The sequence below is a fragment of the Mobula birostris genome, chromosome 12, assembly GCF_030028105.1.
Source record: "Mobula birostris isolate sMobBir1 chromosome 12, sMobBir1.hap1, whole genome shotgun sequence".
NCBI classification, from domain to species: Eukaryota; Metazoa; Chordata; class Chondrichthyes; order Myliobatiformes; family Myliobatidae; genus Mobula; species Mobula birostris.
This window is the reverse complement of record NC_092381.1, coordinates 23,221,475-23,243,433: the sequence shown is the minus strand read 5'-3', so window position 1 is coordinate 23,243,433 and position 21,959 is coordinate 23,221,475. Positions and strand designations below refer to the sequence as shown.

General features: G+C 43.1%; 1 protein-coding gene across 3 annotated transcripts in view; it reads left to right on the top strand.

Moving 5' to 3' along the window:
• The window catches only part of bcar3 (BCAR3 adaptor protein, NSP family member), a 209,905-nt gene that overhangs the window by 34,865 nt on the left and 153,081 nt on the right, over window positions 1-21,959 (top strand). For 2 of the 3 annotated variants that reach the window (XM_072273465.1, XM_072273466.1), the window contains one exon: window positions 7,954-8,067. The exons of the other annotated variant lie outside the window; for it this stretch is intronic. In XM_072273465.1, the coding sequence (XP_072129566.1) occupies window positions 7,978-8,067 (90 nt within the window). In that variant the 5' untranslated portion in view covers window positions 7,954-7,977. The remainder of the gene's footprint in view (window positions 1-7,953; window positions 8,068-21,959) is intronic. 3 annotated transcript variants of the gene reach the window in all.

Below are 21,959 nucleotides of genomic sequence, written 5' to 3'. Positions count from 1 at the left end.
TGCACACTTATGAGAATTTGAGATTTCCAAGTTAGTCATACTTGTGGAAGAGTGAGTCAAGTTGGAGATTGTCTGCCTACACATATAATTTAAAGAAGACTACATAAAATCTAGCAGATTGGAAATGATCTAGTGAGATTCTTTTGAAAAACCTTGATGGTCAATATGGAAGTTCGTGCATTTCTGCATAAGCCTGTAAATAGTGCCCATATACAAACCTGTCCATTGCTCACTTGATTACGAGGAACATGGGAAGCATTCTTGTTTAGTTTTTGATATATTTGTAGTGTTAGCTTGTTTGTTTCAAGGTCATAATATGGCAACAATTTATCAGCCCGTCCAGTGCTCAACAATAATATTGTCTAATGTGTAATTTTGGTACTGATAAATAGTGTACAGTATTTGCTGCCAGGGCCACATTTATTGTTCATCTCTGGTTATGTGGGATAAAAGGAAGGCCTGTTTTAAAGCCAACTGAACTGGTGCCTGGAACAAGAGAAATTCTGCAGATGCTGGAAATCCAAAGCAACACAACACACACAAAGACACGCACACAGGAACTCAGTAGGCCAAGCAGCATCTGTGGAAAAGAGACACTTCATCAGGACTGGAAAAAAAAACTTCCTCCCCTCCTCCCTCTGTGGCAGCAATATAGGGAGTGCAGAAGTGAATCACCAGGATGTTGCCTGAGATGGGGATTGTACATGTAAGAAGAGATTGGGTAGGCTAGGTTTATCAGCATATAGGCTTCCAGCTACCAAAATTAAAAGACCTGTTCAAGGTTAGAGCGAAGAAAAGAGCTGAAAAAATTACTGCAGATTCCACCCCCCCCCCCCCAAGTAGTTCCCTATTCACCAAATTGCCATCAGGGAGATGCTGCAAGTCCAATCCCACCAGGACTACATGTCATCTCCAAAGCTTCTTTCCTCCAGCTATCCAACTTCTCAACAAACCTCACCCAGGTGTAATATCCTGACTGTCCCCGCACAACATCCGTTAAGTGGTCTTTCCTGCTGTCCTTCTGTTGATAATTATTGAGTTTGTTCTTTATCTTCACCCTTGCACATGTGACTGTTCTGCTAATTGTTAATTTCAAAACGGGTTGAAAATCCAGGAATCTGAGATGCAGAGGGACCTGGGAGTCCTTGGGCAGAACACCCTGAAGGTTAATTTGCAGGTTGAGTTGGTGGTGAGGAAGGCAAATGCCATGCTAGCATTCATTTCAAGAGGTCTAGAATACAAGAGCAAGGATGTGATGATGAGGCTTTATGAGGCACTGGCGAGGCCTCACCTTGAGTATTATGAACAGTTTTGGGCCCCTCATCTTAAAAAAGATGTGCTGGCATTGGAGAGGGTCCAGAGGAGGTTCACAAGGATGATTCAGGAATGAAAGGGTTATCATACGAGGAACGTTTGGTAGCTCTGGGTTTGTACTCGCTGGAATTCAGGAGGATGAATTCTTGAAAACTTTCGAATGTTGAAAGGCCTAGACAGAATAGATGTCGAAAGGATGTTTCCCATGGTGGAAGAGTCTAGGACAAGAGGGCATTGCCTCAGGATAGAGGGGCGCCCTTTCAAAATAGAGATGTGGAGAAATTTCTTTAGCCAAAGAGTGGTGAATTTGTGGAATTTGATGCCACACTTGCGGCTGTGGAGACCAGGTCGTTGGGTGTATTTAAGGCAGAGAATGATAGGTTCTTGATTGGACATGGCATCAAAGGTTACGGGGAGAAGGCCAGGAACTGGGGTTGAGGAGAAGTGAAAAAAGGATCAGCCATGATTGAATGATGGAGCAGATTCAATGAACCAGATGGCTTAATTCTGCTCCTGTGTCTTATGGTCTTTTGTTGATTGCTCATGGCTGTTTGCCCCATTGTCTTGTAAAATGTTGGTTGCTATTGTATTGCCTGTTGTGGTGTCCTGTGTTTTATGGTTGGCACTGAACCACAATAAATTCTGATGTGTTCCACGTACTGGCAATGAAGTGATTCAGATTTGGATAGTCTGACTTGAGGGAGTCAGAATGGCTTTGTGCACGAGAAGTTGTGTTTAAATATTTTAGTTTTTTTTTGAAGAGGTAACCAAAAATGTGGATATGGGTAGGGCAGTTGATGTTGTCTATTTGGATTTGAGCAAAGTCTTCAACAAGGTTCCGCATGATAGGCTACTGTAGAAGGTTAGGACCTATGGGACCCAGGAAGAGGGTGATTGTTCAAGGCTGTTTATTGGAATGGAGGTTGGTAACTGTGTGCCAGGGGTCAGTGTTTGGGACTTTTGTTATTTACATTAATGATTTGGATGCAAATAAACAATGCTAATCAGTAAATTCGTGTAGGACCTGGACCTGGGAGGTGTTGTTGATGGTGAAAAAGGTTATCAAAGATTACAGGAGGATTTTGATCAGTTTGGGAAGTGGGCTGAGGAGGGGCAAATGGATTTCGGTTCAGGTACGTTGAAGTGATAAATTTTGGAAAGTCAAACTTGCAGAGGACATGCAGTAGGACAGTAGAGAGTGTAATGGAACAGGGGGACACGTGCATAGTTCATTGATTGGAAGTGGTAGTTGGGAAGTGGAAAAGATTGGAAACAGTAGTTGGGAAAGTGGAGACAGAGATGGTGGGTGGGATGGAATGGGTGATTTGGAGGGCAGATGTCAATCAGCAGGCGGTTAGTTGGATGAGGGCTCTCGGTATGTAAGTTAACCTCATCAGGTGTGATTTGAAATGAATTGGCTTTATTTCTTACATCCTTCATATACATGAGTAAAAATTTTTACGTAACTTCTCCTTCTAAATACGCAATGTGTAATTTATAGTACTTTATAATAAATAGTATGTACAACAGGACAGTTAATATAACATAGAAATATAATTGTATCAGCATGAATTATTCATTCTGAAGGCCTGGTGGAAGAAGCTGTCCTGGAGCCCGTTGGTCCTGGCTTTTATGCTGCGGTACTGCTTCCCGGATGGTAGCAGCTGGAACAGTTTGTGATTGGGGTGACTTGGGTCTCCAATGATCCTTCGGGCCCTTCTTATGCACCTGTCTTTGTAGATGTCCTGAACAGTGAGAAGTTCAGATCTACAGATGCGCTGGGCTGTCTGCACCACTCTCTGCAGAGCCCTGCGATTAAGGGAGGTACAGTTCCCATACCAGGCAGTGATGCATCCAGTCAGGATGCTCTCAATTGTGCCCCTGTAGAAAGTTCATAGGACTTGGGGGCCCATACCAAACTTCTGAGGTGAAAGAGGCACTTTTTTCACTGCACAGCTGGTATGTACAGACCACGTGAGATCCTTGGTGATGTGTCTGCCAAGGAACTTAAAGCTGTTCACCCTCTCAACCCCAGATCCATTGATGTCGATAGGAGTTAGCCTGTCTCCATTCCTCCTGTAGTCCACAACCAGCTCCTTTGTTTTTGCAATGTTGAGGGAGAGGTTGTTTTCTTGACAGCACTGTGTCAGGGTGATGACTTCTCTGTAGGCTGCCTCATTATTATTTGAGATTGGGCCAATCAGTGTAGTGTCAACAGCAAATGTAATTAGCAGATTGGAGCTGTGGATGGTGACACAGTCATGGGTATACTGAGAGTAAAGGAGGGGCCTTGGGGCACCTGTGTTGAGGGTCAGAGTGGCAGAGGTGAGGGAGCCCACTCTTACCACCTGCCAATGATCTAACAGGAAGTCCAGGAAGGCCAAAGTCTCTGAGCTTCTTGTGGAGCCTGCAGGAATTATGGTGTTGAATGCTGAACTGTAGTCCAAGAACAGCATTCTCAACAAGCATCCCTCTTCTCCAGATGTGTAAGGACAGAGTGTAGAGCTGTGGTTATGGCATGATCTGTCAATCGGTTGTGTCGGTAGGCGAATTATAGGGGTCCAGTGTGGGTGGTAGCAAGCTGCAGATGTAGTCCTTGACCAGCCTCTCAAAGCATTTGCTTATTATTGAGGTGAGTGTGACAGGAATCCAGTCATTCAGACATTACCTTGGTCTTTTTAGGTAAAGGGACAATGGTGGATGCTTTGAGGCAGAAGGGAAATCTACACTGGGGGAGAGAGAGAGGGAGATTAAAAATATCTGTAATCACACCTGCCAATTGTACTGCGCACACCCTGAGTACCGGCCCTGGGGTGCCATCCGGTCCCACAGCCTTGTGACTGTCCCCTGGTTGGAAAAACCTGTGTACTTCAGCCTCAGAGATGACCAAGCTGCCGGTCACTTCAGCACCTCTCCTCAGGGGCTCAGTATTGGCGACATCGAATCGAGCATGAAAAAAAGATTTAGCTCATCTGGGAGGGAGGCAGCAATGTTGGAAACTCCACTGCATTTAGCTTTGAAGTCTGTGATGGTGTGCCGACCTTTGATCAGGCAGCTGATGAGCTGCTGAGTAGGCAGCCAGCAGAGCCAGGGTTGGAGAGCTGTGAGTCTTCTGTCTTCCCCTCACTTCCACCCGCCTGATAGCACATATCACCAGACTCAGGGACAGCTTAACCCCATTGTTATAAGACAATTGAATGGTTACCTAGTACAATAAGATGGACTCTTGATCTATCTTTATGACCTTGTTGTTTGTTTCCTGGCACTGCACTTTCTCTACAGCTGTCATACTTTATTCTGCATTGTTATTGTTTTCCCTTGTTCTACCTCAATGTACTTTGCAATAATTTGATCTGTAAGATAAGATTTTCATTGTACTTCTGTACACGTGACAATAATACACCAATATCAAGGCAGCAGGCAATGCACTTGGAAGACTTGCCTGGGAAAGTCAGAAAGCCTCCACCCCCTGTGTGTTGTGTGTAGTGAGACTGGGTTCCTACTAACAACCCCTGGCAGTGGGCAAGGGAAGATCGAGGCCCCAGTAACAGCAAAGCAGTCTCATCTAGGAGCTTTGGAGTTTTGATGTTTTGGTGCGTAGACTCCATATATGAGAATTATGTGATGCAAAGCATACCGTGTATCCCATTTCTCAACACCCCTCGGGCCTGGTGGCCTCCAATCTCACACGATGTACCCAATAGGGCATTTCATAACATTGAAACGAGGCCCTGAGAAACATCATGCTCCGGGCCATTAGGTTTCTACAAGAAATTTAGTTGCCAGGTTGGGATTAGCACTTGCCTCATCTGTGGGTGGGACATTATTAAGGAGGGACAACCAACCAGTAAGGCGAGGGAGGGCCCACGCTGTTCAAGTCCACATCTTTATTAATTTATTTAATGACATTACTGGACAATAGGATGGACACAGAAAGGGTAAGTACCAATGCTTTTCTGCAAAAGGATTGATTCATAGTAATAAGTGGCTTTGATTGTTATTGATTCACCAGAGGACTTCTGGAGAATGCAGTTGGCATTATTTAAAATATAATACTGCAATTATTGAATGTTTTCACAGCTGAGTCATTAATTTTATTTCTGTTTCTCCGACATGCAAATGTTTGCTGGTATTGTCTCTACAACCCAGAGTCTGCACCTGGTCCCTCCCTGCCTAATAATGCCAGCAATGCAGTCTAGTGGTGGTTATGGGATGAGGAATTTCCTGCCTCCCTGGTGAGAATATTTTCAAACACACAGTAGGCCAGGCATCATCTATAGAATGAGAAACAGAGTTAAAGTTTTGAGGCTGGGGAACTTCAGGTGATGACTCTGACTCTATCCAACAGTTGCTGGTTTTGTTTCAGATTTTCAGCATCTGCAGTATATTGGATATTCAATCTATAGTAGTGAGGTATAGAAGGAGAGAAAGCACATAGTCTTTTTCCCACCGAGGAGATGCTAAAAATAAGGCATATTTATTTATTTGTCTGTCTGGCTCTTTATTTATTTCTTACATTCAAGGGATGTATGAGCAATAAGGAAGGGACATGTGGGAGGATATTGCCCAAACACTAAGAGTGTATACATAATTGTTTTGTATACTTCAATGTACAGTCAGATATGCAATCAGATCAATGTGTATTGATCAGTCTGATGGCCGGGTGATAAAAGGTCCCATGCCTATTGGTCCTGGCCTCAATGCCATGGTACCGTTTGCCAGCCGGTAGCAGCTGAAACAGTTTGTGGTTGGGGTGGCTGGAGTCCCTAATGATCCTCTGGGCCCTTTTTACACACCTGCTGCTGTAAGTGTCCGAAATAGAGGAAAGCTGACACCCACAGGTGAGCCGCGCTGTCGGCATCGCTCCCTGCAGTGCCCTGTGATTGAGGGTACTACAGTTCCCCTGCCAGACGATGACACAGCCAGTTAGCATGCTCTCAGTGGTGCCCCTGTAGAAAGTCCTGAGGATTTGAGTCTCCTTCAGCCGTCTGAGGTGTAAGAGGCACTGTTGTGCTTTTTAATCACCACATTGCTCTTGACAGGTGAGAGATTTTACCGCGGAGAAGGTTTCACCTGGTTGCATCACCAGCTGGTATGGAGGTGCCAAGACACAGGACCAGAAAAAGCTGCAGAGGATTGTAAACTCGGCCGTCTCCATCATGGGCACCAGTCTCCCCACTTTCGACAACATCTTCAAAAGTTGATGCCTCAAAAAGGCAGCATCCGCCTTTAAGGACCCAGGATAAACTCTTTTCTCACTACTACCATTAGAACGCCTGAAGACACAAGCTCAATATTTGAAGAACAGTTTCTGCCTGTCCGGTATCAGATTTCTGGATGGACAATGAACCCATAAACACTACCTCACTGTTCTTGCTCTCCTTTTGCCCTACTCATTTACTTTTATGACGTTACATTCTGCGTTGTCCTGCTGTCACGAAACAACAAATTTCAAAACTTAGGTTAGTGATAATAAATCTGATTCTAACTTTTGACACTGATTCTGAAAAACAAGGGTATCAGAGGTGGCAGCTTTGCCCAAAGGTGGTGGTGTGTATTTGGAATCAGCTGCCAAAAATAATGGCACATTAGCAACATGTTAAAAAAGCTATCTAAACAGGCACATGAACATGAGTGATTTAGAGAGCTATTGGGACTAGCTCAACGGACTACGCTATCAGCATGGCTCTGTTTCCACACTATGACTCCATGTCTCTTCGTCTGCCTTGGTTAAATAGCTTTGAGACTGTACTTAATGCTTGTATATTACCAAGAGTAAGATAACCTTTACAACCCAGTGGGAAATGATGAATATACACTGATTTAACAGCAGTCTGTTGAAGGAACTCGGTGGGTTGAGTAGAGTCTGTGGGAAGAATTGTTGTTCCCGTCCCTGTTCTTCTGCCAGCCCCTATCCTAACTTTCTCCTCTAACGTCAGACAAGTATATGAACAGACAGCCAAGCTGCCACAGTCTGTTTGTGGCTTCCTCATCGTTCTAAATAAATTTATTATTAGAAGTATGCACATATATTTCACCATATCCTGAGATTCATTTTTTTGTGGGCATTCACTATAGGTACAATAAAACACAACAGAATCAATGAAAAACAAAGACAGACAAACAACCAATGTGCAAAAGAAGACAAACTGTGCAAATCCAAAGAATAAATAGGAGATAATACTGAAAACAAGAGTTGTGGAGTCCTTGAAACTTGAGTTGATAGGTTGTGGATCAGTTCAGTGCTGAGGTGAGTGAGGTTACCCATGCTGGTCAGAAGCCCGATGGTGTGGGACTGAAGGTTCCCTGTGCCACCTCCCCAATGGCAGCAGCAAGAAGAGAGCGTGGCCAGGATGGTGGGGGTCCTTGATAATGGATGCTGGTTTCTATGGCAGCACTCCTTGTAGTCGCAGAAGGATAAACTGCCTTTCTTCTCTGCATGTTGCTGTTTCGTGCTTTAGAAATGGAGATTGGATCAGACCTTTCAGTGAATGAAGTAAGTGTTCCAAATGACTGAGTATTTACAACCCAGATAAGAGAGAAGAGCCCTCCTTTCTTTCACTTTCATATCGCAGAATGTGGTTTTAATTTCTTCGCCTCGCTGGTAGTGAAAGTATCCACTTTCCTCCCCGGTAACAGAGCCTGGAACTGGACGCACCTTTGATGAAGCATTTACCCATTTCCAAGTGGCTGGGCCAGCTGGGTCTCCCCGAGTACCTGAAGCTCTTTGATGAAGAGTACGACGGAGTGGAGGTGAGTGAGAGACTGTCTCCAAACAGGACAGTAAACTTCTAATGAGCTGCAAGTAAACCCTATTTGTGCTAATGTTGAGTGGTCTGAGAGGTACATCAGAGCCGGTTCTCCATCTGAATCCGGGTCAGCTGGAGGCTGGAGAATGTAGACTGTCTTGGGGTTAGAGACCTAGACACTACTATGGCTGTGGGGAGGAATGGGGCTTGTTTTGTTGCTTATTGTGTTCTGTGTTATTCTGCTGAGCGTGGTGGGTGTGCAATGTTGGCACTGGAATGTGTAGTGACGCTTATGTGCTTCCTCTACCTCACCATCGGGTGTGTTGGTTAGAGTCAGAGGAAAGTACAGCACAGAAACAGGTCCTTCAGCCCATCTAGTCCATGCCGAACCATTTAAACTGCCTGTTCCCATCGACCCACACTGGGACCATAGCCCTCCATACCTCTACCATCCACGTACCCATCCAAATTTCTCCTAAACATTGAAATCGGGCTCGCATGCACCACTTGTGCTGCCAGCTCGTTCCACATTCTCACCGCCCTCTGAATGAAGAAGTTTCCCCTTAAGCTTTTCACCTTTCACCCTTAACCCATGACCTCTAGTTGAAGTCCTACCCAACCTCAGTAGTTGTCATTGCAAATGACACATTTCACTGTATGTTTTGATGTGTGATAAATAAACTTGAATCTTGTCAGCAGGTCAAGTTACGGAAAGCTTGGCTGCCATTCCACTATCTCATCCCAACAAGTGGAGTCATAGGGGGTTAGGGCCTATACCATAAGCCCTCTGTGATCCAAGTAGCTGGTTAGAAATGAGGAATAGGTACAGGATCTCCTGGGTTTTGGGCTCTCTTTCAAGGACTCTTTAACTCATGTTTTTGAAATATATTGCTTATTTATTATTATTATTATTTCTGTATTTGCACATTGGATGTGTGTTCCATTTTTGTGTGCAGTTTCTCGTTAATTCTATTGTGTTTCTTTATATTTACTGTGAATGCCAGCAAGAAAATGAATCTCAGGGTAGTATATGGTGATATATATGTACTTTGTAAATAAACTTACGTGAACCTCTCTGCACGTTGAGCTGTCGATCCAGGGACAGAGACAATAGGATGAGGAAGGAGTTATTGAGGCCCTGGTGCAGGAAATTCACTGTTCTCCACGTAACGCTGCTTGGAATATCTCAGTATCTTGCACTCTGTAACTGCCTGGCATTCTGTGACTGGATTCCCTAATGCTGGACACTTCTTCTCAATAGCATGTTTAAAAATAATCTTGATTCTGAGGAAAATTCGGCCCCACTTAAAGAGAAATGACATCCAGTGGAAGAGTGAAGTATACAGGTTGAAACATGGAGTATTTTTCTTTGAGATTGTACAAAGCAAAAATTGTTTTATAAAACCTTAGTGGTTCTGCATTTAAATCCTCATACATTAGTGTTCTGGAGATTCGTAACTACGTTCAGATTTCTTGGCCATCTTCTTGGCCTTTCGGTTACTCATCCAAGTACAGTTAATTAGGCCCTCAGTTAAGTTTCTTATTTGGGACAACTTTTAAAGAACAAAAACTACTCAAGAAAATTGCCAGGATTCCCTTCATTTATTTGAGATACGTTGCCACTTTATTGGGGCATGAGACTGTTGCTGAACAGGTTCTAACTAGTCTTAGTCACACGCACTTGTGACTTCACACCATGCTTAGAGTGAACAGTTTTTAAATAGAGTCGGTTGTGTGTGTACGTGTTTAAAAAAAAGTGATTTTTGCCACTGATAGTTGGTGAGCAATAAACAGTAAGATGATTCAGAACTGTTTTGCTCACTGCAGTTTCAAGCATTTAGGCTTGGAGATACCAGAAATGGCCAGGAGTGAAAATGAAATGATTTCACTACTTCAACAAGTTAGGAACATTAGGAACTACAAAGAATTTGAAGGTATCAACAATCATCTTGAATGGTACCATGAAAATGAAGATTTGGAGGATGCAGTTGTTGAGAGTATTGTATGAAGGCTGTCCATTATCTGTACTAGGTGTCTGTATTGATTCTGTTCATTGCATACACTGGATGAATTTCTCTGTCGATAACTGTTAGGAACTAATATACTGTGTTATAGTACTATAGTATTATTGGCAGTGTTCTAGTTTGTTCTGAATTTCATTTAAATACATAATTTGTTACTCAGTTAAAAATATATAAAAAAGACAAACTATTTCCATGAAACTTGCCAATTACAGCATCTGCTTAATTGGGCCACAATGTACTGGTCCCAGTGTGTCCCAATTAACAGGAATCTACTGTACATTTCAAATGTGATGAGGCCCTTGCGCAGGATGAGAAAGAGAGAGATAGAAGTTGGCCTATGAAAGATTGACACAATTTCACTATTCTCACAATAATACTTGAGGGTTATATACTGGTAATACCTACCAGCTTGAAAGAAAAGATTATTGCTGAACTTCATATTGAGGATGCAGGAATAGTCAGTTACAAGAAATGTTTGCCTACTGGCACAAAGTTTCTTCAATGATGCTGAATAATTGGTAAGTAATACAGTATTTATTAAAATTGTAGTTGCAAGCAGCTCAAAAGCTTATCTGTAGTCATAGCCCCTTTAGTGCTTTCAGAGTCCATATAACTTTTCGTGATTGCTGGAAATGGTGATTGGTACTAATCAATAATCATGTAGATTATACTTGCACTTCTATTCAGCTGGCACAGAAGTGTAATGGTTAGCGTCATGATATTAAAGTTCCAGCGACCTGGGTTCAGTACTGCCGCTGTCTGTAAGAAGTTTGTACTTTCTTCCTGTGACCACATGGGTTATCTCCGGGTGCCCCATTTTCCTCCCACATTCTAAAGCTACATGTCAGTAGGTGTAATCGGGTGGCACGTGCTCATAAGCTGAAAGGCCTCATTACTGTGTTGTATCTATAAATAAGCTTTAAACGAAGATGGATTGTTATGCTTGGGTTCATGTCACATGACTGAATGTGCTCTAGATGGCTTGTGATCCATTTGTATGTCACAGCTTGGAATGAATAGATCATGGCACCCAGTTCTGACTGACGGTTCAAAGTACACTTATTATCAAAGTGTGCAACATTGCACAACCTTGGGGTTTGACACCTATCAGGCAGCCACAAAACAAAGAAACCAAAAAGAACCCATATTAAAAAAAAGACCATCAAACATCCAAATGTGCAGAGAGAAAAATAACACACCATGCCCATAAAAAAAGAAGCCATTAGAGAAGATCATCAAACACCCGATGTGTAGAGAAAAAGTTCTTGCAAACTTTATGAAATGGAGTGGCATCAAATATGACCTTGCCTCCCCATGACATCAAATGGCACGGATGATGGATCATTCAGAGTAACTTAAGCTCACAAAGTTGCAGAGTTATCTGAAACTCGACTTGAACCATCCTCTTACTAATCACCTGGTGAAATAGAGTACAGTTCCCGTCCAGCTGCCGAGCTCCTGGTGACGCACTTCAATTCTGATCAACCAAATCTGCTTTCTGTAATTGAAGCTGTTGGATGAAAACTACCTACGACATAACGAGATGGAATGCAAGTTCGAGCAAAACAAATGTAAACATTCTTGGCCCAACTAGCAATTTGAGCTCTCGCAAGTAGGGGGTTGGGGGGACACAGGGAGGGAGATAGCGTTTGCAAAACCAACATTGAATTGAAACTGGTGTTGAAATTTGAAACTCTTCAGGTAAATCAATTGATCTCTTGCTAGAGATGAATCAAGTCAGCATGGACAGCTCTCCATCGTGACGTCGTATGTGGGTTGTATCCACAGCAGGTTTCAACTCATGAAGAACTAAACCCCAAGTTCAAGTCCAGGGATTTATTTTAAAAAACCTGTAAATTGTTGCTTGCAACAATTTGTAGACTTTCATTGAATGTGAATGTTGATTAATGTTGCCTTTTTTTAAAAAAAAGCAGAGTATGGTGGATGAAGATGCTTAATGTAACTTTGAGTAAATAGAATTCTTTCTGTATCTATGCGATGTTCCTACGTGGAAACAATGTAATGTTGTCAAAGACAGACTGGAACATTTAGTTTGCACCATTAGGTTTGAGACTCAACATTGGAGCAGTTTGTACAGTCCTGTAAACCTCCTACAGGAAAAATCTGATAATCCACTATTCTGTAATTGCACTCCCTTGAAACTTGCCAGTTTTGCTGAAAATTGATTGTTCTGCTATGTAATATTTTTAAAGTGAATTAAAAGTGTTGAAATATTAATTAGAATCACATTCATTAACCTGAAAAGAACGTGTTAGTGCGACACCACGAAGGTTCAAAGTACATATCTGTCACCACGTACAGCCTTTAGATCATTTTCAGTAGAACAAAGAAATGCAACAGAATTGATGAGAACTACACACAAAGACATACAAACAGCCAAGTGTAAAGGAAAACAAACTGCAAGTTAAAAAATATAAATAAGTAAATAAACAATATTGAGAACCTGAATTCTAGGAAGTGAGTCCATAGGTCATGGAATCCATTCAGAGTTGAGGTGAAGTTGTTCAGGTTGGTGCGGGAATATGCTGGTTGTAGGGTAATGCTGTAACTGTTCCTGAACCTGGTGCTGTGTGACCTGAGGCTCCAGTACCTGCATCCTGATGGCAGCAGAGAGAAGAGAGCACGTTCTGGGTGGTGGGGTACTCGATGAATGTTGCTTTCTTGTGGCAGCATTCCTCGAAGATGTGCTCAATGGTGGGGAGAGATTCTCCTGTGACGGTCTGGGCTGTATCCACCACTTTTTGTAGGCTTTTCCGTTCCTGGCCACTGCTGTTTCATACCAGGCTGTGATGCAACCAATGAGGATACTCTCCACTGTGCACCTTTGCAAGTTTGTCAAAGTTTTAGATGACGTGCTGAATCTGTGCAAACTTCTGAGACAGTGGAGGCATTGCTGTCATTCTTTGTGATGGTACTATTGTACTGGTCCGAGGATAGATGTTCTGATAGATAACACCAAGGAGTTTAAAGTTACCTACCCTCCCCACTTCCGATCTTCCAAAGAGGACTGGCTCATGGCTCTCCGGTTCCTTCCTCCTGTAGTCAACGATCGGCTCTTTACTTTTGCTGTTGCTGAGTGAGAGGTTGTTGAGGCACCATTCAACCAAGGTTTTCAATCTCCCTCCTATATGCCAGTCCCAACCATGCCAGATTAACATAAGCACAGGATGCAGGGAATTTTGAGCAGCATACACAAATGCAAAAAAAACTGAGCAGGTCAAGCAGCACCTATGGAGTGGAATAAACAGTCGACGTTCCAGACGAAGGGTTCAAAATGTGGATTGATTCTTCCCCTCCATAGATGCTCTTGAGTTCCTCCTTTGTTTTGTGTGTGATGCCAGATTGACAGTTTTAGCGAATACAATATATCCCCTCAGAAAGATTCTATTGCACCTTCACGATGCTCATGAGAACATTGAGGTGGGTGTGAGGAGAAGAAGACCATTGTCTCGGCAGCAGGGGAGGATGAAAAAGTATCAGTGTAAGTCTGGGGTCAAATAGGATGCTTTGATTGTAAAGAGTCTGGTTCAGTCTGAGAAGATGGTCAGGAGACGGATGGCATTGATGTCTAGAGAATGGGCTTAGACAGAGGAAGAATCTGATGCTTTTGATCTGGGCTGTGTTTAGCTGGGGGAAGTTTGAGGCCCAGTCAAGACCGGATGCTGAAGAAGCAATATGACAGTGCAGAGGCTGTGGAAGGATTAAGGGAGACAGTGACAAGGTCACCGGGGCTCAAGTATCGAGTAACCTGTGTCTGAAGGTGGTGTGGCCGGGAGGCAGAAGCCAGCCGGAATATAGGGATAAGTTGCTGCATTGGTCAATGCCTTAAATAATTGCTGGCACCTGTGCTGAGTTTCCAAGTGGATCACTATTAGATGGCAAGGTGTTGTGAAGTCTCTTCACCTTACCGTGAGTTGAGTGTAGGGTGAGGAAAAAATGTAGCCACTTTTTCCCTTTGCCCTGGAGGGACGTCTGTGCAGCAGATTTGTTGTTGAACTTGCACATAACCTTCAGTTACCCCTCGACTCTGTAGTCAGTGATCACTACCAGCATCTTGAGATGCTCAAGGTACAAGAAGGTAGTTTGAGAAATGCTGATATACAGATGGGTGTCCTTATAAACCGGTCACTGAAAGGAAACCTACAGTGTAGAAGGTATGTATAGTGCATCATAAAGTCTGAATGGTACAGTGAGGCCATTTGGCCCACTGTGCCTGTGCTGACCACTATGCTCATCCCATTTGTCTGTATTAATTCCACATCTTTCAGTCATTCAATTACCTGTCAAACAGCCTTTTAAATGTTGTTCTTGCCTCATCACTTCACCTGGTAGTACATTCCTGACACCAGCTACTCTCTTTGTGAAAAAGTTACCCCATGGATCCTCTTTAAAATGTCCTCCCTCTCACCCTAAACTAGTTTCAGACACTCTCTAAAATGCTCGGCTGTTTATGTTTTCTATGGTGATATGATAGGAGATATTTTATGTGCTTCCTATGATCAGAATCAGAATCAAGTTTATTATCACTGGCATGTGCCTCCTGGCCTCCTTAGCTCCTGAGAAACAGCCCCAGCCTATTCAATCTCTCCCGATACCTCAAGCCCTCCAATTCAGGTAACATCATAATGATATTTTATGAACTATCTTAACTTAATTACTTCCTTCCCATAGTGTGGTCAACAGAACTGCACACTGCTGATCTTCATTGCAAGAGCATTTGGGTGCAGGAGCAACAGTGCCCTAGCACAAGTACACAGGGTCTTCGTAAAATCACTGCTAATGTACTGTGCATAGTTTTGTTCTAGTTGCCTAAAAAATATATACTTGCCATTTGAGGGGGTGTGTAAAAGTTTGGTGCAGGAGATTGGGTTGACTGGCTGATTTCACTTGACAAACTCGTAGAGTATGCAGAGTATCATAGAGGCTAAGGTGCCACATCCAAGCTAGTCCCAATTGCCAGCACTTGGCTCATAACCATCTAAAATCTGTGTACCTCTCCAATTGCCTTTTAAAAGTTGTCATTGTGCCATTAGTGATATAAAACCAAAAATTAATTGACTTTAAATTACTTCCACCAATGTTCAAATAGATGTTTTTGAAATTCTGAAATGTATTTTTCCTCCCATGTGATTTTCTGGCAATACAAGAAAATTGGTCAGATTCTCAATCCCAAATGTCTTTCACCTTATTCTGATTGCTGTGACTCCTCATTATAGAATCCCCATGGCCCCTGTCTTCCCCGCCTCCCACCTTTCTTTTTGGTCTTTACACACAAAAGTGGAATTGAGAGAGGGAAACATCAGTCATGATATTGAATAGGTGAACCGGCTTGATGGGCCAAATGGCCTTTTCCTGCTCCTGTTTGAGATCAGTAGATTGCTCAAGTGTCGACTGGGACAATCCAGCCCTGTCTGGCCCCTGATTCATCTTTACGCGTTCGGTGTTCAGTCGCGGGGAAGTACCCTGGAGCTGATGAGCTGTGTGTTCAGTTCGGTGCTAATTTGCTGCAAGTGAAATTAAGGAGTAAAAAAGTTAATAGAGCATAACACAACATACATTCTTCTATTCTGGCTCACCATTCCGCATTTCCTGGTGGGCTCCCATGATGTAGTGACAACCCAATCTTAAAACGAAACAGCTCATTTTGAGCAGTTTAAAATATGTGAGTAACAAAATTATCAGTGCACCCTCTACTAACAAACTGTATGAGAAATATCATTTCCTTAATTACTAACTCTTTTGGGAATATTCTACTCTAATTAGTTCCTGTTCAAAAAATGCCATGCCCTACCCGTTATAGACACTACAAAAGTCATATTCCGATGCATCAAGAATACTACTGAAATAGTAATTATGTTTTAGATTCATCCTTTGTTACTTCCCACAGTGGAAATTTAATACCCTAATTACTAATGCTCATGGGGCTTCATTCTGTCTATTAGGAATATTGCTTTCTAATTACTCACCACACAGCAATATGATCCCTAATTACTAAGTGCCCCTTGAATTTAATGACATGATTAGTTACTGAACTAGAAACATCATAATCCCTACTTATTAACTGCACTAGAAATACTAACACTTTAACTTTCTGCTCATCTCAAAAGAAATATCATCGATACTCACCCACACACTTGGAACAAATTCTGGAATTACACACACACACACACACACACACACACACACACACACACACACACACACACACACACACACACACACACACACACACACCCCTAATCAGTGACTGCACTCACAATTTCACCCTTGGAATTAATGGAACTGGGCATTTCCTCTGAAATTGCAATGTTCGTGGAATTGATTCAGTGTGTTTTTTTTCCTGCCTGCCCTGAATAAGTGGTGATGCAGCAGCTCAGATTGACAATGCTATCTAATCGGAGTTCATTCATTAAAGGCAACGGCTGTGCAAGCAACCTGAGAAATGTCAAACTTCCACTGTTAAATCCTTTTATTTCCAACTATTCAGATAAGTATATCTTAATTTGAAGATGTAATCTAAATTGCGTTGTGCATAGTTCAATATAGAAACATAGAAACATAGAAAATAGGTGCAGGAGTAGGCCATTCGGCCCTTCGAGCCTGCACCGCCATTTATTATGATCATGGCTGATCATCCAACTCAGAACCCCGCCCCAGCCTTCCCTCCATACCCCCTAACCCCCGTAGCCACAAGGGCCATATCTAACTCCCTCTTAAATATAGCCAATGAACTGGCCTCAACTGTTTCCTGTGGCAGAGAATTCCACAGATTCACCACTCTCTGTGTGAAGAAGTTTTTCCTAATCTCGGTCCTAAAAGGCTTCCCTTCTATCCTCAAACTGTGACCCCTCGTTCTGGACTTCCCCAACATCGGGAACAACCTTCCTGCATCTAGCCTGTCCAATCCCTTTAGGATCTTATACGTTTCAATCAGATCCCCCCTCAATCTTCTAAATTCCAACGAGCACAAGCCCAGTTCATCCAGTCTTTCTTCATATGAAAGTCCTGCCATCCCAGGAATCAATCTGGTGAACCTTCTCTGTACTCCCTCTATGGCAAGGATGTCTTTCCTCAGATTAGGGGACCAAAATTGCACACAATACTCCAGGTGTGGTCTCACCAAGGCCTTGTACAACTGCAGTAGTACCTCCCTGCTCCTGTACTCAAATCCTCTCGCTATAAATGCCAGCATACCATTCGCCTTTTTCACCGCCTGCTGTACCTGCATGCCCACTTTCAATGACTGGTGTATAATGACACCCAGGTCTCGTTGCACCTCCCCTTTTCCTAATCGGCCACCATTCAGATAATAATCTGTTTTCCTATTTTTGCCACCAAAGTGGATAACTTCACATTTATCCACATTAAATTGCATCTGCCATGAATTTGCCCACTCACCCAACCTATCCAAGTCACCCTGCATCCTCTTAGCATCCTCCTCACAGCTAACACTGCCACCCAGCTTCGTGTCATCCGCAAACTTGGAGATGCTGCATTTAATTCCCTCATCCAAGTCATTAATATATATTGTAAACAACTGGGGTCCCAGCACTGAGCCTTGCGGTACCCCACTAGTCACCGCCTGCCATTCTGAAAAGGTCCCGTTTATTCCCACTCTTTGCTTCCTGTCTGCTAACCAACTCTCCACCCACACCAATACCTTACCCCCAATACCGTGTACTTTAAGTTTGCACACTAATCTCCTGTGTGGGACCTTGTCAAAAGCCTTCTGAAAATCCAAATATACCACATCCACTGGTTCTCCCCTATCCACTCTACTAGTTACATCCTCAAAAAATTCTATGAGATTCGTCAGACATGATTTTCCTTTCACAAATCCATGCTGACTTTGTCCGATCATTTCACCGCTTTCCAAATGTGCTGTTATCACATCCTTGATAACTGACTCCAGCAGTTTCCCCACCACCGACGTTAGGCTAACCGGTCTATAATTCCCCGGTTTCTCTCTCCCTCCTTTTTTAAAAAGTGGAATTACATTAGCCACCCTCCAATCCTCAGGAACTAGTCTAGAATCTAACGAGTTTTGAAAAATTATCACTAATGCATCCACTATTTCTTGGGCTACTTCCTTAAGCACCCTGGGATGCAGACCATCTGGCCCTGGGGATTTATCTGCCTTCAATCCCTTCAATTTACCTAACACCACTTCCCTACTAACATGTATTTCGCTCAGTTCCTCCATCTCACTGGACCCTCTGTCCCCTACTATTTCTGGAAGATTATTTATGTCCTCCTTAGTGAAGACAGAACCAAAGTAATTATTCAATTGGTCTGCCATGTCCTTGCTCCCCATAATCAATTCACCTGTTTCTGTCTGCAGGGGACCTACATTTGTTTTTACCAGTCTTTTCCTTTTTACATATCTATAAAAGCTTTTACAGTCTGTTTTTATGTTGCCTGCCAGTTTTCTCTCATAATCTTTTTTCCCCTTCCTAATTAAGCCCTTTGTCCTCCTCTGCTGAACTCTGAATTTCTCCCAGTCCCCAGGTGAGCCACTTTCTCTGGCTAATTTGTATGCTTCTTCTTTGGAATTGATACTATCCCTAATTTCTCTTGTCAGCCATGGGTGCACTACCTTCCTTGATTTATTCTTTTGCCAAACTGGGATGAACATTTGTTGCAGTTCATCCATGCAACCTTTAAATGCTTGCCATTGCATATCCACCGTCAATCCTTTAAGTGTCATTTGCCAGTCTATCTTAGCTAATTCACGTCTCATACCTTCAAAGTTACCCCTCTTTAAGTTCAGAACCTTTGTTTCTGAATTAACTATGTCACTCTCCATCTTAATGAAGAATTCCACCATATTATGGTCACTCTTACCCAAGGGGCCTCTCACGACAAGATTGCTAATTAACCCTTCCTCATTGCTCAAAACCCAGTCTAGAATAGCCTGCTCTCTAGTTGGTTCCTCGACATGTTGGTTCAAAAAACCATCCCGCATACATTCCAAGAAATCCTCTTCCTCAGCACCTTTACCAATTTGGTTCACCCAATCTACATGTAGATTGAAGTCACCCATTATAACTGCTGTTCCTTTATTGCACACATTTCTAATTTCCTGTTTAATACCATCTCCGACCTCACTACTACTGTTAGGTGGCCTGTACACAACTCCCACCAGCATTTTCTGCCCCTTAGTGTTACGCAGCTCTACCCATATCGATTCCACATCTTCCCGGCTTATGTCCTTCCTTTCTATTGTGTTAATCTCTTCTTTGACTAGCAACGCCACCCCACCTCCCCTTCCTTCATGTCTATCCCTCCTGAATATTGAATATCCCTGAACGTTGAGCTCCCATCCCTGGTCACCCTGGAGCCATGTCTCTGTGATCCCAACTATATCATAATCATTAATAACAATCTGCACTTTCAATTCATCCACCTTATTACGAATGCTCCTTGCATTGACACACAAAGCCTTCAGGCGCTCTTTTACAACTCTCTTAGCCCTTATACAATTATGCTGAAAAGTGGCCCTTTTTAATGCTTGCCCTGGATTTGTCAGCCTGCCACTTTTACTTTTTTCCATAGTACTTTTTGTTTCTACCCTCACTTTACACCCCTCTGCCTCTCTGCACTGGTTCCCATCCCCCTGTAGTGAACTAACCTCCTCTCGCCTAGCCTCTTTAATTTGATTCCCACACCCCAACCATTCTAGTTTAAAGTCACCTCAGTAGCCCTCGCTAATCTCCCTGCCAGGATATTGGTCCCCTTAGGATTCAAGTGATTCATCATCACTGAGTTTTTGTAGAGTTAATTACTTGTACCTTTGAAAGGACCTTCATAACCTGTACAAGAAGGTACAGGAGCCTTGGGTCCTACAGCACCAGGTTCAGGAACAGTTATTACCCTCAGCCATCAGGCTCCTGACCAGGCTGGATAACTTCCCTCACCCAAACTCTGAACTGGTTCCACAACCTATGGACTTCCTTTCAAGGACTCGACAATAAATGTTCTCAATATTACCTACCTATTATTATTTGTGTTTTTTTTTTGTGTATTAGTGGTTTGTCTTTTGCAGATTGGTTGTTTGTTAGTCTTCGTGTGTAGTTTTTCATTGATTCTGTTGGTTTTTTTGTTCTACTGTGAATGTTTGTAAGAAAATGAACCTCAGGGTTGTATATATGACATATATGTACTTTGATAATACATTTACTTTGAACTTTGAACAATTTTATTTCCTCAAACACCAACCCCTGTCTGCATCCTCTACCCCAACATTTATTTCCATGGGCTGTTGGTTGGTGATCAGTTCCAGTGGCACTACGGCCCGGACCCAGAATCATAATCGGGTTTAATATCAATCACATGCATCATGACATGTGTTGTTTTGCGGAAGCAGTGCATTTATTTGTTTGTTTATTTTGTGATACAGCATGGAGGAGATCCTTCTGGTCCTTTGAGCTGCACCTCCCCACAACCCCACAAGCCCACAACCCCACAACCCCACCTCCCCACAACCTCACAAGCCCGATAAGCACTAATATATATAATATGTAGTGCAGAAAGAGAGAGAAAAAGAACTGCAGTAGAATTCATGGGTTCAACACCCATTCAGAAATTTAGTGGCAGATGGGAAGAAACTGTTCCTGCATCATTGAGTGTGTGCTTTCAGATTCCTGTACCTCCTTCCTGATGGTAGTAATGAGTAGTGGGCATGCCTGGGTGATGGGGATCCTTAATGATGTACGCTGCCTTTTTGAGGCATTGCTCCTTGAAGATGTCCTGGATACTATGGAGGCTCGTGCCCATGATGGAGCTGACTGAGTTTACAACTCTCTGCGGCTTTTTCTGATCCCGTGCAGTGGCCCCTCCATACCAGATGGTGATGCAACCAGTTAGAATGCTCTACATGGTACGTCTGTAGAAAGTTGTGAACATTATAGATGACATACCAAGTCTTATCAAATTCCTTACGTCTTTGTAATTGCATCAATATGTTGGGCCCAGGATAGATCCTCAGAGATGTTGATACGCAGGAACATGAAACTGCTCATCCTTTCCACTGTTGATCCATCGATGAGCACTGCTGTGTGTTCCCCTTCCTGAAGTCTACAATCTTACTGACATTGAGCGTTAGGTTGTTGCTGCAGCGTAACTCAACCAGCTGATCTATCTCGCTCCCGTACGTCACCTCGTCACCATCCGAAATTCTGCCAACAATAGTTGTGTCATCAGCAAATTTATAGACGGTGTTTGAGCTGTGCCTAGCCACACAGTCATGGGTGTAGAGAGAGTAGAGCAGTGGGTTAAGCACACACCCTTGGTGCACCAGCGAGGAAGAGCTGTTACTTCCGATCCACACAGACTGGTCTCCTGTCGAGGAAGTCAAGAATCCAGTTGCAGAGGGAGGTATAGAGAGCCAGGTTTTAGAGCTTGTTGATTAGAACTGAGGGTATAATTGTGTTAAACACTGAGCTGTTGTCAATAAACAGCAGCCTGACATAGTATTGTCCAGGTGATCCACGGCCAGGTGGAGAACCAGTGAGATTCCATGCACAGTAGACCTATTGCAGTAATAGGCAAATTACAGTGGGTCCAAGTCCCTGCTTATGCACGGGTTGAATCTAGCCATGACCAACCTCTCAAAACACTTCATCACAGTAGATGTGAGTGCCACTGGGTGATGGTCATTGAGGCAGCTCACTCTGCTCTTCTTGAACACTGGTATGATTGTTGCCCTTCTGAAGTGGGTGAAAACCTCAGACTGCCTCAGTGAGATATTGAAGACGTCCTTGAGCACTCCCACCAGTTGGTTGGCACAGATTTTTCAGAAACCTACCAGGCACACCAAAAAGTGCTTGATGCCTTTTGAGGGCTCACCCTC